At 68.6% G+C, this 14,495-nt stretch overlaps 1 protein-coding gene across 1 annotated transcript in view; it reads right to left on the bottom strand.

Moving 5' to 3' along the window:
* Nucleotides 1–93: 93 nt before the first annotated feature.
* LOC123023738 (SH3 and multiple ankyrin repeat domains protein 3-like) overlaps nt 94–14,495 on the bottom strand; it is a 60,664-nt gene continuing 46,262 nt past the window's right edge. Inside the window, exons 11-12 of the mRNA XM_044430701.1 lie at nt 13,642–14,486; nt 94–628 (exon numbers count right to left, since the gene is read on the bottom strand). Of these exons, the coding sequence (XP_044286636.1) occupies nt 94–628; nt 13,642–14,486 (1,380 nt within the window). The remainder of the gene's footprint in view (nt 629–13,641; nt 14,487–14,495) is intronic.

The raw sequence follows: 14,495 nt of genomic DNA, 5'->3' as shown, positions 1-14,495 counted from the left end.
CTAGCGGAGGCGCCCCCGCCGCCGCCGGCGGTGCCGCGCGGGGCCGGGCCCGGGCCCCGGCCCCGGGGGAGGCGGCCGGGCCGCCCGCGACGGTCAGCTGTCCACCAGCGGCTTGAGCGCGCGCTCGATGTTCATGCGGTGCCCGACGCGCGTCACGCCCAGCTCCACGAAGTCCTCCTTGGTGAGGGCCGGCAGGTGCGTGCCCTCGATCTCGTTGTCCTCGAACTTGTCGCGGTGCTCGGCCAGGTTGATGCTCTCCAGCCAGTCGCCCACGTCGAACTTGTTCCAGAGCTGCAGCGGCTTCTGCATGAAGGGCCGCGGCGGGTGCAGGGGCGGCCCCGGCGAGGGCGACGGCGACGGCGAGCGGCTCCGGGCGCTCACGCTGCGCACCACGAAGCGCACCTCCTTGGGCTCGTGCGGGATGGAGAGGCTGGAAGATTTGAGGATGGTGGGCGGGGTGAGCGCGTAGGGCCGCACCGAGCTCAGCGGGTCTGTCCTGTCCAGGGCGGGCTTCACCGGGCTGGGGGTGCGGCGGGTCACAGGGTAGCGGCTGCCGGGGCGCACGGTGTAGGTGGTGCCAGAGCTGCGCTGGGAAATGGTGCTCAGCTCGCCTAAACTACTGAAAAGTCTGGGGGAGGGGGAGGGGGCAGAGACAGACAGACAGACAGACAGCAGAAGCAGAGGTGAGAGAGGTCCCCAGAAACCGGAGCACGCACACGCACACGCACACACAATCCACATGGGAGAGCAGGGCTGACGTGGGTTCTGCAGAGCCCCGGGGGGCTCCCTCACACCCCATGGCCGTGGGCCCGCTGCCCCTAGCTCCTCTCCGGGCCTCGGCTCCCTCGCTTGCCCTTCCTGGGGAGAACTTGGGCTCCCTTCTCACCAGCTGGACGGCTTCCTTTCAGGCTCCACGGCACCACCGTCCCCAGGCCAGGCGCCCGTCCTCCTTGAGCAGGAGGCCTGCGCTGGATGGCACAGCCGGGGAAAATGCGCCATGGAGGTGTGGCCCTCCCCGAGCGGGGGCTGGGGTCCGGGGTCCCGCTTGGGGGGTATCTCCGCGTGCCCAGAAGGAAGCTCACGCGCTCTGGTGAGCCCTCCAGCTGGTGTGTGCCAAGCGCGAAGCGAGTGGCCCGAGCTGCCGCTGGGGCAACCACGGTCCCCGCTGTGCCGCTTGTGGCTTCTCGGCTGTTGGCCCCGCCGTCCAGGTCGGCCCGGCGGCGCTTGGGGTGCCCTGCAGGAGGTGTGGCCCTGAGCGCCGGGCGGAGGGCGCCATTTCTTTCCTCCGTTTCAGGCACTGCAGATGCCCCTGCTCTGGTCAGCAAAACGGTGAGCTAAGGAGCGGAGCGGGTGGCTATGCTGTGGCGCACAAGGGCTTGCTGAGCCCCAGACGTCCCGCCCCGGCTTCCCGTGTGCCCAGGCCACCCCTCCCCGGGGGCATGGCTCCTCGCTTGCAAGAACTCCTCCGCCCAGCGCGTGCCTCCTGCAGACTCCACTGCACACATCCACGGGACCGAAAGCACCGGCTGCACAACACGCCTCCTGCGGGGGCAAGACGCCCCCCGCCACAAGCGCAGCCTCCCTCTCCGCGGCGGCAAAGCTGAAGAGCTCGCTACCCCGTCGCCTGCCCTGCTCTCTGGGAAGCCTCTGTGCCGCGTCAGGGAGCCCCGGTCCCGGCCAGGCCGCAGGCGCCCATCAGAGCAGAGCGGGAGCCTCGTCACGAGGGCCGTCTCCTCTCTCGGAGACACGCGCTGAAGTGCATCAGAAGCCCGGACGGGGCTCGTGCTGGTGCGGGAGAGGGCAGCTGGCCGTGGGTGAGCGGGCCAGGCTGGACCAGAGAGCCTTGGCTGGGCTGCTTGGAGCTCACACTGCTGCACGGGGCCGGCTGGGCCTGCGGTTCGGGGCTTCTGGCAACGGGGCAGTCCTGCTCCCTGTCGGAAGGGCCACGTGGGGGCAGATGAGCAAGAACCAGCAGTGGAACACGCTGCAGGCCCGTGGATGGGCCACGTGCGGTCTCTGAACCAGCCCAGTGCGTAGAAAAGCTTACTTTACATGTAATTAGAAGAAGAGCGAGAAGAAGAGGAAGAGGAGGGGGAACCACCAGTACCCAGAAAGAAAGCTTGAATAGTTGGCCCAGATCCGAGACTGGAGCCCAGAGTTGATACTTTAAGGCAGGTGCTTTGACTTGACTCAACTCTCCTGAGAGAACGCTTCTTAAAATGGCATGTTCCTTTTAGCGGCTGTGCTGTGCCGGCAGGCGAGATGGTCCCGAAGAGGAGAGCGGGAGAGCAGAAAGGATGGGGTGGGCATCGGTGGGGCCCGGCGGGCCCAGAGCTCTGGGCACGGCTGCCTGGCAAAGCTGGTGGGTGCAGGCACGGCCCCTCCAACGCAGCAAGGAAGCGGCGGGCGCATGCCCACGAGAGCCTGCCCGGCTTGGCTCTTGCTGGCGGGAAGGCTGAGGCGCACGGCCCTGAGGCGCAAGAAAGGCCGCCCCGCCGACACCCCACGTGCCCTTGCTAGCCTGGAGCAAAGGCAAAGCGGCAGGCGGAGTGCCTCACTTTGGAATCACAGCACCATCGAATAGCAGAGGCTGGGAGGGGCCAAGAAGGCCCTCGGGTCCCCCCCGCTGTTCCAGGGCACCAGGTCACACCACCCCCCTCGGAGGGCGGCCCAGTGTCTTTCTGGAGCTGGAGCAGAGGCCTCCTTGGCCAGGCAGGGCCACAGAAGAGCCTGCAGCCTCCCCACTCCCAGAGTCGCCGCAGGCTTGCTGACTCCGTGATGCTCAAGAATAAGGGCAGTCGACTGCCTCTTCATCGTGCCGCCGGTGCACCGCTGGCCTGGGTGTCGCTGCCGTGTGTGCGCGAAGGGCGGTCTGTCCAGACAGTGGCAGCCGGGAGCCCAGACTCGGCTCCGTGGGGGCTGCGACTCCAGCAGAGATGGCAGGGTGGGCAGGCAGCCCCTGGCCGCGTGCCGGGGTCGCTGTGGGCGGCCATGCGTCCGGAGAGCCCGCCATGGGCTCAGAAGGCTGTTCAGCGTTCCTGTTTCCGCTCCTTTAATTGCACACCGAACGATGCGCCGGTCTCTGGCAGAGCCCCACAAGCCACTTCACGGGGTCGCTGTCTGCAAAGGGCCTGGAGTCGGGGGTTGGCCGGACGGGCGCTGCCCCAGGTCGCCCCGTCTGCTGTCCCTCCTTCCCTCCGAGGGCAGACACAGCAGTGCCCCGGACAGCGCCCCGCACCGTGTGACGCTTCTCCAGCCTTCTGGGATGCACCGTGGCACAGCTCCACACAGCCGGGGAGGGGGCGCGCCTCGCCCCTGCCTCTGGCTCTGGCACGGCAGCCGAGGGTCTCGATGCCGGCCTGCAGCTCGCTCCGTGTCTTCGCGCCCACTCTTCAGTCCCGCCAGGCCGGCTGGGCAGGACTCCACGGGAGTGCAGGCGGTTCGGGAGGGGCTCCTACGCCTTGGTGGGGGACTTGGTGCCCCGTGACCGTGGGCTGCTCGTCCCCCGTGAGCGTCCGTCTGCCGGCTGCGAGGCGGGAGCAGGGGTGGTCCAAGCAGGCCTGGGAAGGGGCCCACCCGCACGGGTCCTACGGAGGGGTGCCCCGCGAGCCCGTGCAGCAGTGTGGGGGCGACGCAGCCTGTCGGGCTGTTCTGTGCCGGCCCGTGGCCAGCTGCTCCCTGCCGTCAGCGGCCCTCACACCCGAGCTCCCGCTCGGCCCGGGGGTCTTCAGCTCTAGGAGCACACCGGGACGGTGGAAGGCAGGAGGGCTCCGTGGGCAGGAGCGGCAGCTGAGCGTGGCCGGGCCAGGAAGCCCCAAAGCCTCTCAAGCTGAGAACCGAGTGGGCTGCATCTGGAGGAACTGCACCACCCGGACAGCATTTGCCGCCTGCTCGCAGTGCCCGCCCGGTGCAGCCCGGCAGGCAGGGCCGCTACCCAGCCCGCGTCCCCCCACGCTGCCCTTGATAAAATGGGGGCGAGCCGTTTCCGCACGAAGCCGAGGGGGCACGCAGCACCGTCTGCGCTGAGCAGGGGTCCATCCGAAGGGAAGGAAAATGCCTGGCTGGACCTTGCTTGTGGCACTCGGGACACGCCGCCTGCCACGGAGCTGCGGAGGTTTCCGCCGGCGTGGCCGGGGAGATGCTCTCAGAGCCTGGGCCTTGCCTGCAGGGAGCGTGCCACAGCTCGCTTCTCGAATGGGCTGCAGCAGCCATCGGGGTGCTGGAAGGTGGCCTGCTCTTCCCGTGGGCAGCGGGGGAGTTGGGGCCACGGGCGCCTCCAGACGCCGGAGCTGCTTCAGTGTCAAGTGGGCCCACTCGCCTCCGCCCGAGCTCCGGGGAACCGCGTGGGGAGCCGCGCACCGGCAGTCATCAGCCGGGAGCCACGAGGGGGAGTGGCGCTCCGGTGGCTCTTCCCACGTGCTGCCCCGCCGCACTCTCCGCCTGGCAAGCTGTCGTCTTCCGGCAGGCCTCCGGCTCGCTGGCCGTGTGAGGGGAATGGGCCGTTCTCGGAAGTGAGGGGGACCATGGTGCATGGGAGCAGCAGCAGGTCGAGGGGATGCCGGGCCGCCACATGGGCTGGAGGAGGGGGACGTGTCCCTACCTCAGTGGGTGCCTGCGTGGGCGCAGAAGGGCAGCCGTTCCGGGGCTGGGGGCATTGCCCGGTGGGCTCCCACTTTCCTCGGGAACAGAACCCCCCTGCACCTGCCGCTCACAGGGGCCACCCCTGCCCCTCAAGGCCGGCCCCTGCCTGGCCACCTGGCCTCTCAGAGCGCCCCGGGGGGGGGGGGCGGGTGTCGGGCGGGCCCCAGGACCCGGCCGGGGAAGGGGCCCCACCAGGGGGGGGGGGCAGGGGGCAGAGGTGCCTCTGGTGCAGCGCTCTCCCCAGGGGCTGCATGGGGCCGGGGCCTGGCTGGCAGCACACAGGGTCATGCATGCCACGCACGTGCGCACACGCACTCCGCAGCAGCAGCCCAGGGAGCGCCCGGGCCACGCGCTCACACGACTAGGCCTGCAGGCAGTGCTGGGGGGGTCTGGCCGCTGCACCCCGCCTGGCGCCCTTGCAAAGGGAGTCTGGGTAAGCAGGAACTGCACGAGGCCGGGGGGGGGGGGGGGGGGCACCCTGCGGGGGAGGGGACCCTCAGCCCTAGCCCCGGGTGGGTGGGTGGGTGGAAGGGCGCGAGAGCCGAGGGCTCCGGGCCGCCAGGCTGCACAGACGGCGCTCCGAGTGGCCCAGCAAGCCACGGAGCCAGCGTGGCCCACCCCACAGACCCGCCGCCCCTCCCTGGCACCTGGGGCGGGGCATGGCTGGGATCCAGGCCCTCAAGGTGGGGTGTGGAGCCCCCCCCCACGTGCTCGTGCTCGTTCCCGTTCCCGGAAGCCCGAGGAAGGGAGGTGGCCCGAGGGGCTGGGCCAGGCGCCCCCGCCTCCCTCGCGGGGCTGGCGGGAGCCTCCTCCGGGACTCTGTGGCACACCACATCACGAGACGGGACAGACATGCGGGGCGCGAGGGTGGGGCGGGGCGGGGACGGATCCACACCGCACAGCAAGCGTTGCCCTCCCCCTCCCTGCAGCCCCCGCCATCACACACAGCAGCAGCGGCAGCGGCGGCAGCGGCACAGTCGGGACAGACGGACAGACAGGGGGATGGACGGACGGACGGACGGACGGACAGACAGGAGACGTGGGGCCGCTATGAGATGGGAACGTGCTCACTTACACAGCTCGCCCACCCTCCTGAGGCCTGAGGCGGTTCTAGACAGAGCGGCGGAGGCATGCAGATGGAGAGCAGGAAGAGAGCAATGAGAGAAATGTTAGCATCAGTCCGCGGCGCCCGGAGAAGACGATGACGCGCGGGACCCCACGCCGGCCCGGAGCTGCTGCGGCTCCCAGAAGCCACGGCCTGCGGGCCAAGGGCGGCTCGGAGGCCAGCCGGGCCTCCCTGTGAATGGGGCGGGGGCCCCCAGTGCCGGCGAAGGCAGGGGGCAGCGGGGGACGCCCCTTGCCCCCAGCCCTGTCCACCGGCTCAGGTGTGCTGGCCGCCCTGCCTGTCCCTTCGTCTCCGGGGACGCAGGTCGCCGGTGGAGCTGCTCTGCCCCGGGACGGGGGCAGCCGAGGACTGGCCGCGCAGGGCTGGGGGCCTGAGCCGCCTGCGGGGAGGGGTGGCAAGGGATGCAGGCCACTGGCACCAGCGGATTCTGGGAGGCAGCTTCGCTCTGGTCAGTTCAACAGCCCCCAAGGCACATCCCTGCTCTGGCAAAGGAAATGGACATTCATAACAGCAAGGAAGCGACAGCCAAAGCCGGGAGGAAGCAGCGATGGATTTCCAGGTGATCACAGGCGGAGGGAAGCAATGGGTGAACGGAGGGGCTTGGGGCCGGGGGCAGCCCAGAGGTGGAAGGCAAGAGGGAGGGAGGGAGGGAGGAGTGGGCTCCAGGGGCATCCCACCTTAGCCCCCACCTGCTGCCTTCCCCGGGAGTGCGCAGCCCGGCTGCGACCGCTTGCCTGCCTTTGCAGAAGCTGAGGCGGGGGCGCAGGGGCCAGAGAAGCTGCATGTGCCTGCGAGGAAGAGCTGCTTTTGGGGAAAAGCGGCACGCGGGAGCGGAAAGCAGGAGGCTGTCGGGAAGGGCGGCTCGTGGCAGGCCGAGCTTGGTCCCCGGAACGCCGGCCCCAGGCACTGGCCCGGAGGGCAGGGCATCCCCGATGCCTGCCATGCGCCATCGCTTGAGCTCCCTATGAAGGCTGCTGACCAGGAGGCAGGCCGGCCGGCGTGCCAAGAGCTGCACGGATGTGTGAATCGTGCTCTGCCCTTCCCTGCCAAAGAACCCAAGTTCTGCAGCAAGAAAACCGGGGTGCTGCACCCCAGAACGGGGCACCGGCAGCTGATCTTCTCCCCTTAGTTTTAGCGACTAGTGGAGGCTGCAGATCTGTGCAAAGTGACCTGGGGAGAAGCCCTCGTGACCACAGCGGGACTCGCTCCCGAGTCAATGCCGCCGCTTTGTGCCACGGCCCCGCTCCGCGGAACACAAGGCGCTGCCTTCCACTGGCTCAGAAGGCGCTGCCTTCCACTGGCTCAGACCTCCCGGGCCCGCCTGGTCCTGTTCTCAGCACGGGCAGATGGCAGCGGCTCTCCTGGCTTCCAGAGGCTTCGCTTGCCCTCAGCCGCAGGCCCTGCTGAAGCAGGAGGTGCCGCTCAGGCGCCCCAATACCCACCTTCACGCACCTGGGCGCTCGGCAAAGGTGAATATTGGTGGATAAACAACCAGCCTCTCCCGCTGCAGGACCTTTGCTGCGCCGCTGCCTCTTTCCGCAAGCCGAGATGCCCGGCAAGCCGAGTTCTGTGGCTTTCCGTGCTTGTGCCGGCACCCGGTGCATGGGGCCTCTGCAGGGCCAGGGCCTGAGCGCCCCAGAAGCCCCATGGAGGGGCTGGCCCGCATGGCCAGGCCTCCCTCTGGAGGGGACGCGCCTCCCAGGCCACAGGGAGCAGCCCGCAGCCGGAGGAGGCGCAGAGGATCGTGCCTGGCGCGGGGGCGGTCTGTCTGTCCCCTCGTCCAAGGACTGCCCACGCGCTCCCCTGCCCACGGGTGCCGCACACGGCCATCCCTGAACCTGGCTGCGTAGCACCGGTTCCAATGGGGCACCGGCCCGGGGAGCCCGCCACGCGCTTGCGGCTTCGTGGGGAGCCGTGGGGCAGCGCCTGAGTGCAGCGGCAGCTGGAGGGCCGTGCTCCGAGGGCTTCGCCGGGGGCACAAGCGCACAATGGGCAGATCAGGGCTGCAGGCAGAGGTGCCCGTGGAGGGGGGTGCGGGGTGCGGGCTAGGAAGGGCAGCCGTGTGCATCTTGCAGAAAAGGGGGGAGGACAAGGAGGTCTCCCCACCTCTGAAAATGAACTGTCCCCATGAGCTGAACCTCTCCTGCGTGGTGTCCCCCCACCCCGAAAGCTGTTCCTGAACCAGAAGCCAGGCCGGCGGCCTTTGCTCTTCCCCAGTTGAGCCCACCCGTGCAGTTCTGGTTCTGGTTCAGGTTTGGAACGGCTGCCTTTTGCTGGGGCCCCACCTCCTGGTCAGGCTCAACGGCCACCAAGCTCCTCGCCTGGCCGAGTCCCCGAGTCACCTTTCCTTCACGAGCCGTGATCTGCTGGCCACGGTCCCTCCCGCAGCCCCTGAGCTGGACTCGCCTGGAGCGTGGCCGCGGGGCTGCTCCACAGCCCGGCCTTCGCTGGGGCCGGGGGGCGGGCAGTCAGTGGGGCCCGGTGGGCCTGCCTCCTCCTGCCCCGCCTTTGATGCGAAGCGCTGTGCGCCCAGCTGTTCTGCCCGTCCCGCCACACACCCCAGCTGCCACCTCCTCCCTCTTCGCTCGCGCCACTGAGCCCATCCTCAGGAGAACGAGGAGAAGCGGCCCTCGTCCTGGGCTCGCTGCTGGGGAGAGCCCGACCCTCTCCTCCTTGCCCCGCTCTCAAGAGGAAGCCAGCTAGCTTCTGCCAAGGCACGTCTGGACCGGCCGGGCCTGGATGTCTGAGCCAGCCCCGTGGGCCCGGGACCTGCAGTCCAGCCCCAGCCCCCCTCCTGAGCCGGGGAGCCGGGCGCTGCCCGCCACGCTGCAAGGGGGCCCGGATGGGCAAAAGGCCAGGCGTGATCTTGGACGTGCTGCAATCTATGCGCGGACATTTTCGTTGCACCATGAAGACGGTGCAAGGGACCGGAAGGGGAGCGCCACCCAGAGGTGCTCAGCTTGCAACAGGTGGCCTGCAGGTGACTTCCTGGAGCCATCTCGTGGGTGCAGGTGTGGAGAAGCCGATTGCCAGGAGTTCTCCGGTGTCCTAAGGATTCTAACCAGGGCTGACCCCCTGAAAGGGGCATGGACAAAGTGCTACCGGGCAACCTTTGGCACGCAGGAATACTCACGAGGTGACCTCAGCAGTCCCCCGCAAGGTCTCCAAAACTCTGAGAGGACCGGAGGCCTCGGTAAGGCGATAGCTCTGCGTGCCCGCAGCTCCCAATACCTACCCGGAATCGCGGCACGGACGGCGACCTGCTAGGGCCGGCCTGGGCACCTGCAGGCCCCCCCTCAAGGGCACAGCACAGGCAAGACACTCCCGGGGAACACACCGCGCCGGCCCCACAGCACCGCCCTCCACGGAGGCCAAGCCACGCTGAGCACCGCTCCGCGCGTGGCAAAACAACGGGGTGTGTAAGCTGGATTAGTGCAAGGTTAGTGAGGAGATGAAGTGAAGCTGTCATGGATCGGCAGGGAACAAACACATGCGGACTTGTTACCCACAACGGCCCCATGTCCTTGTAGGTTGAGTGCATTCGCAGTGAAAGTCGGGGCCGCGTGCCCACTTCCCCCCCAGCACTGCCCCCACCCAGTCGCAGCTCGCTTCTGGATCAGGCCCCTTCTGCACCTGGCCGGTCAGTGGCACCTTCTCCGCACCCACATTAAGGTGCCCAGGTGAAGCTGGCCCTGTATAAAGCCGTCCCACAACACCCCGCTGCCCCCTCGGCCTTCCTATCTCATCCCATCCCATCCCATGGGGCCACACGCACGAGTCCCTCCCCCTCCCCCTCCCTGGGCAGGCCTGACCCTGCCAGTGCAGCTGTGCTCTCCCACCTCTGCAGGAGGCTCTGCACGGCGACCCCTTCTCCTGCGCCCCGCCAGTGGGATGCTGCAGGCAAACCGGTCTCAGGGCGGGGGAGGCATCGCAGTGAACAAAGACATGCTTCTGGCCTCCGACCGTCCCGTCCCGTCCCTGGGGGAAACGCCTCCTTCCCCGGCTGGCACGGACCAGCTGCTGCCCCTCCCGAAACACTCGGAGCAAAGGGGGCCCAGCTGCAGCCCCCTTCCCGCATGAAAGGGCAGCTGCGGCTGCACCATTTCCCCTCGGACCTCCCAGGAACGCAGAGAGCGGCCTCACGCCCGCCGGACAACGGCCCTCGTCTCCCTCCAGCCGGCTCGGGGCCGCCTGTGCCTGCCAGGCGCTCCCCGTGTCTCTCAGGGCCCGGACAGCCCCCCGCCTCGGGGCTCCTGGTGACGGTGGCACCACCGAATGGCCACATCGCCACACAGTGTGGGCTCCGTGGCTTCTCGCCAGGGGCCCGCTCGACCGCTGCGCTTCACCCTGCCCGTGTCCATGCCCAGCTGCTGCCCGGAGGGTGCCTGCGGGGGGGGGGGAGTGGAACCGCGCCCCCGTTCTGGTGCATGGCAGGAGAAGGCAGCGGGGACAAGAAAACCTACAAGGAAATGGGGTGGTGGCGGTGAAGTGCAGCAGCTGGGAGCTCACATGAGAACAGAATTAATTGATCAGTTCATATAGAAAGAGGAAGCGTTACCCTACGAGCTAAATGCCAATGCCTAGGCCTCTTTCTCTTCACTCTCTTTTTCAGATCTGTAGGAACACAAAGCAGTTGTGGGTTTTCCTCTACATGTATATTGATATCTATAGAGACGTATATACACACACAATGCACATGCTCACACGCACACACACACAGGTATATATTTTTGGCTTTCAAATTATGCGACGACAGCTCCTGTTCGCTCCCGCCAGTGAGAGGGACGTGGGCGATGCGCGGGGGTCTGGCTCGAGCCACAGGGGCACAGGGGCTCCCTCGCACACCCCTCACCCCCGAGGGCGCTCCCCCCTGCCTCGGCGCCCCCTCGCACCGCGGCCATCCAAGGGAAGGGGCCACGGAGGAGTGGCGGCCGAGGGCCAGCGAGCCACCGACGCCCGTTGCCACGTGAGAGGCGGATGGCCCGAGGTGGCCACGAGGAGGGCTGTCTCCAAGGAAACGGAGCTCCACGTGGAACTTGCAAGGACGGGCAAGCCTTTAAGATCACCGCGGGCTTCAGACACGGGCGGAGGGTGGTCAATGCAGCGCTACCGCTGGGGGGGCCTTGTGGGACACGCGACTGGCCCGGCCACGGGGCCGCTCTGGGCGGGGGCTGCTTAGCGCCTTCTCTAAGGGGACTGGTGACTGGGAAGAAGGCGAATGGGTGGGCCCCCCCAACTGCTCGGTGTGGGTAGACCCCAGCGAGACATTGCAACGCTCCAGAAAGGGCACGTGGCAGCAGCCAACTGAAGGCAAGATCGCCCAGCGCTGGTGCCACGGACTCCACACACCCCGGGGATCCGCGAGTGCGAGCTTCGGCTCCCTGGGAAATGGCTCGGGAAGAAGCTGGAGAAGAAGGCGCCGGGAGAAACTGGCCTTCACGCTTTGGGGCCACCGGAGGAGGACTGGGCATGTTCAAATGGGGGGAGGAGGGTTGAAAGAGGACGTGGGGAGGCACAGGAAAGCCCCGTCCTTGCAGAGCCCCGCGGGGTGCAGGGCCTGCCCTCGTGCGCAGGAGTGTGCAGAGCGAGGGCGACAACGGAGGGAAGCGGATGCCGCCGCCTGCCACACGCCGAAGGGCAGCCTGGCTGGCCTCGGGAACGCGGGGCCCCCCTGCCACCCCTGTGCAGCCTGGCCCTGCCCTGCCCGCCTGCCCCCGGGACTCAGCACCTGTCTTCAGCGGTCAGCCGCTGCCCAGGGGAGGAGGTGGTCTGCGTTCCACCTCCCATCTCCCCCCCCCCCGCGGGAAAAGGTGGCGCGCCGCAGCTGTGACGGACTGCAGCCAGAGCCCTTCCCCGTGCCCTCCTGCTCGAGGACCTGCCCTGGCCTTCCCGTCCTGCAAGCTCTTTCCGCAAACCTCCACCGGCTCTTCTTTCTGCCTCACGAGGGGCCGGTGAGGGGCCCTACTTCTGACCACGCACAGCCCCACATGCTCCCCGGCCCCATTTCCTTTCTCCCCAGCCCGTAGGCATCGCACCCCAGATCTAACGTGCACTAATGCGCAGCTGCAACGGTGCAAATTCTGCAGCATTTCTCGGCTTTTGCTCCTGATTCGAAGCTGCACCCTGCACAGGGGGAAGAGGGGACGCGCAGGAAATGCAGCCGGAAGAAGGGAAGAGGTGGCGAGGCGAGGCGGGCGGCCGGCCGTGGCTGGGGGCAGCATTGGGCCCTGCTCGCAACCCAGCCCTCAGGCTTAACCTGAGGGGCAGATCAAAGCTGCAGAAGGAGATCTCAGATCAGCCCCGCCAGTTTTGCCCTTTGCTTTCTGTTTGGTTAAGCGTAAGACGACGCACGCTCCCGGAAGAGGTGGCAGAGAGGAGCCAGCCACGTGGGCCCTCAGCGGGCTGCAGGGGCACGTGCCTCTAAGAGACCCGGGGGGGGGGCTCCAGTTCTGAGTGCAGCCATGGGCACAGGGGGAGTCTCGCCCCTCCCCCCATCAAAATGGCCTCCCCCGAAGCTGCGGCTCGCCTTGCGGAGGACACAAACCCGCCTGGCCACTTCCCATGGACGTCTCCCTCGTTTGGGTGAGTGACAGCCCTGGCTGCGGCTGGGGAGGGGCCTGCATGGGGAAGGGTCAGGCAGCCCCCTGCGGCAGGTCTGGCCACGGACTGTGCTTTCGGATGTCTCTCCCCCCCCCCGCACTGGCTGTGGCCCTCTGGACACTGGGCAGCACCACCCCGGCTGCCCTCCCCGCCCCGCTGGCCTGGAGGCCACCGAGAACAAGCGGCTGCGCAGGGAGGGCGAGCAGGGAGGGGCTGGGGGGCTGGGCCAGAGCCCCAGTGTTCTGTGAGTGGGGTGGGGGGCACGGGGGGCCCTGGCAAGTATATTTGGATGGGGCAGTGGGGAGCACTCCAAAATCCCGTGGCTGGCTCAGTCAGCCATCTTTCCAGCAGGGCTCTGGGTGGTACGATCCGGCGAAAGGAGAGGCGCCGGATGTGCGTGCGGGAGCCGGCATCTGCTGGGGGGGGGGGGGGGTGACGGGGGGGCAGCCGCCTCGCTCCCCCACCCCCGGGAAGGGGCTGGAAAAGCAGCCTGTAAGTGCGCTCTCTCCGAGTCAAAAGGAGTGCGGGGGGGCGAGGAGGAGGAGGAGGAGGAGGAAGCAGCAGAGTGCCACCCAAAGCGTCCCCACGATGTGCCACATGCCGCATCATTTCGCCCTCCACATCGTTTGGCCCACTTTTGGCCTCAAGGGCCGGTTTCTCATGAACAGCGTGCAAACTGCCCCCCCCCGCTCGCCTGGCGTGCCCCCCTCGCTGCCCTCCCGCCCCCTCGCCGTCGGAGCACCTGGCCTCGCTCTTGCGGCGCCCTCCGTCAGGGAGTGCCTCCACGCACCACACGCCCTGCAGCGCTGGGACCCCAAAACAGGTGCAGGGGCCCCCCAGCAGGTGCTGCCGCCAACACGCAGACGTGCCCGGCGCCACCCTTGTGGGGACTCCCCGAAGCCTCGGCCTGGGCGCTTCTCTCAGCAAGGGCAAAACCCTTGCCTTGGGGGCCTGGGCCGAGTCCGGGGCCACACGGGCCCCGCCGGGCCAGCCCCAAGCTACGGTCCGGGAGGCCGGGGGCACACGGGGGTGGAAGGAGGCCCGCGAGCCTAGTCCTGCGGCGGCAAGGAAGGAGGCCAGAGGAACCGAGGGAGACAGCACTGGCCGGGATGCCCCCTTGGGGGAGGCGAGGCAGAGCAGGGCCTGCGGGGGGAGGGGGGGCTGGCCGGCTTCCCACACCACCGCCCTGCAAGCGCTGAGAGGCGCCTCTGGGGCGGTGCCCCCCATGCTGCCAGGAGCAAGGCGACCCCGCCGCGCCCCGCGCCTGGGCTTACCTGGCCGCGGCCACCGGAGACTTCTTCCCGGGGTCCAGCGCGCCCCCCGCGGGCTCCTCCCCCAGGGAGCGCGTGTCCTTGTTCAGCTGCTGCAGCCGGGAGCTCAGCTCGCTGATCACAGTCGGCTTGTCGTCCTCGGGGCCGTGGATCGGCCTGCTGTCCAGGGGGTCCCCCCACAGCTTGGACCTGCGCTGGAAGAGGTAGCGTGGCCGGCCGATGCTGGCGGAAGCCAGGATGGCCGCGTGTTGCTGGGAGAGGAGCTCGCTGTCCGAGGACTGCTTCAAGAGAGGGTCCCTGAAAGTAACCGGCCCCTTGCTGAGCTGGGACTTGAGTTTTGGCTTTGGAGGCACTGGTGGCTTCTCGAGTACAAAAGTTTGTCCGTCGGCGAAGGACGTGTACGTGTCGGTGGGCTCCCCGCTCTCCGAGGACAGCGTGGACATGCTGGAGACGGTGGAGATGGTGCTCGTGGTCTCCAGGTGGTGGTCGCTCGAGCTCCGGGTGTCCACCTCCTCCACGCCGGAGTCTGCGGCCGACTCCGGGGCCGCGGGGGCGTCCGAGGGCTTCCCTGAGGGTGTTCCACCGGTGGTAGAAGCTGCTACTGCTGCCGCTGGCAGGGACGGCGTGGCGACGGCGGGGGCGGCCAGCTGGCTGATGGGCGTGCCCGGGGCGGTCACCAGGACCCCGTTGGCGAACTGGTCCGGCGGGGGCACCAGGCCGATCTTGGCCAGCTCCTCCCGCGTCTCCTCGTCGCTCGAGGACAGCTGCGCGGGCGGCAGCGTGACGGCGAAGGGCTCCACCTCCTCCTCCGAGCTGCCCTGGCCCTGGCCCGGGCCCGCGCCCGGGCCCTGCTCGGC

Source organism: Varanus komodoensis, unplaced genomic scaffold (genome assembly GCF_004798865.1).
Source record: "Varanus komodoensis strain SLA01 unplaced genomic scaffold, ASM479886v1 scaffold1, whole genome shotgun sequence".
NCBI lineage: Eukaryota > Metazoa > Chordata > Lepidosauria > Squamata > Varanidae > Varanus > Varanus komodoensis.
Note: the sequence above shows the minus strand (reverse complement) of the source record. Positions and strands in the feature narration are given on the sequence as shown.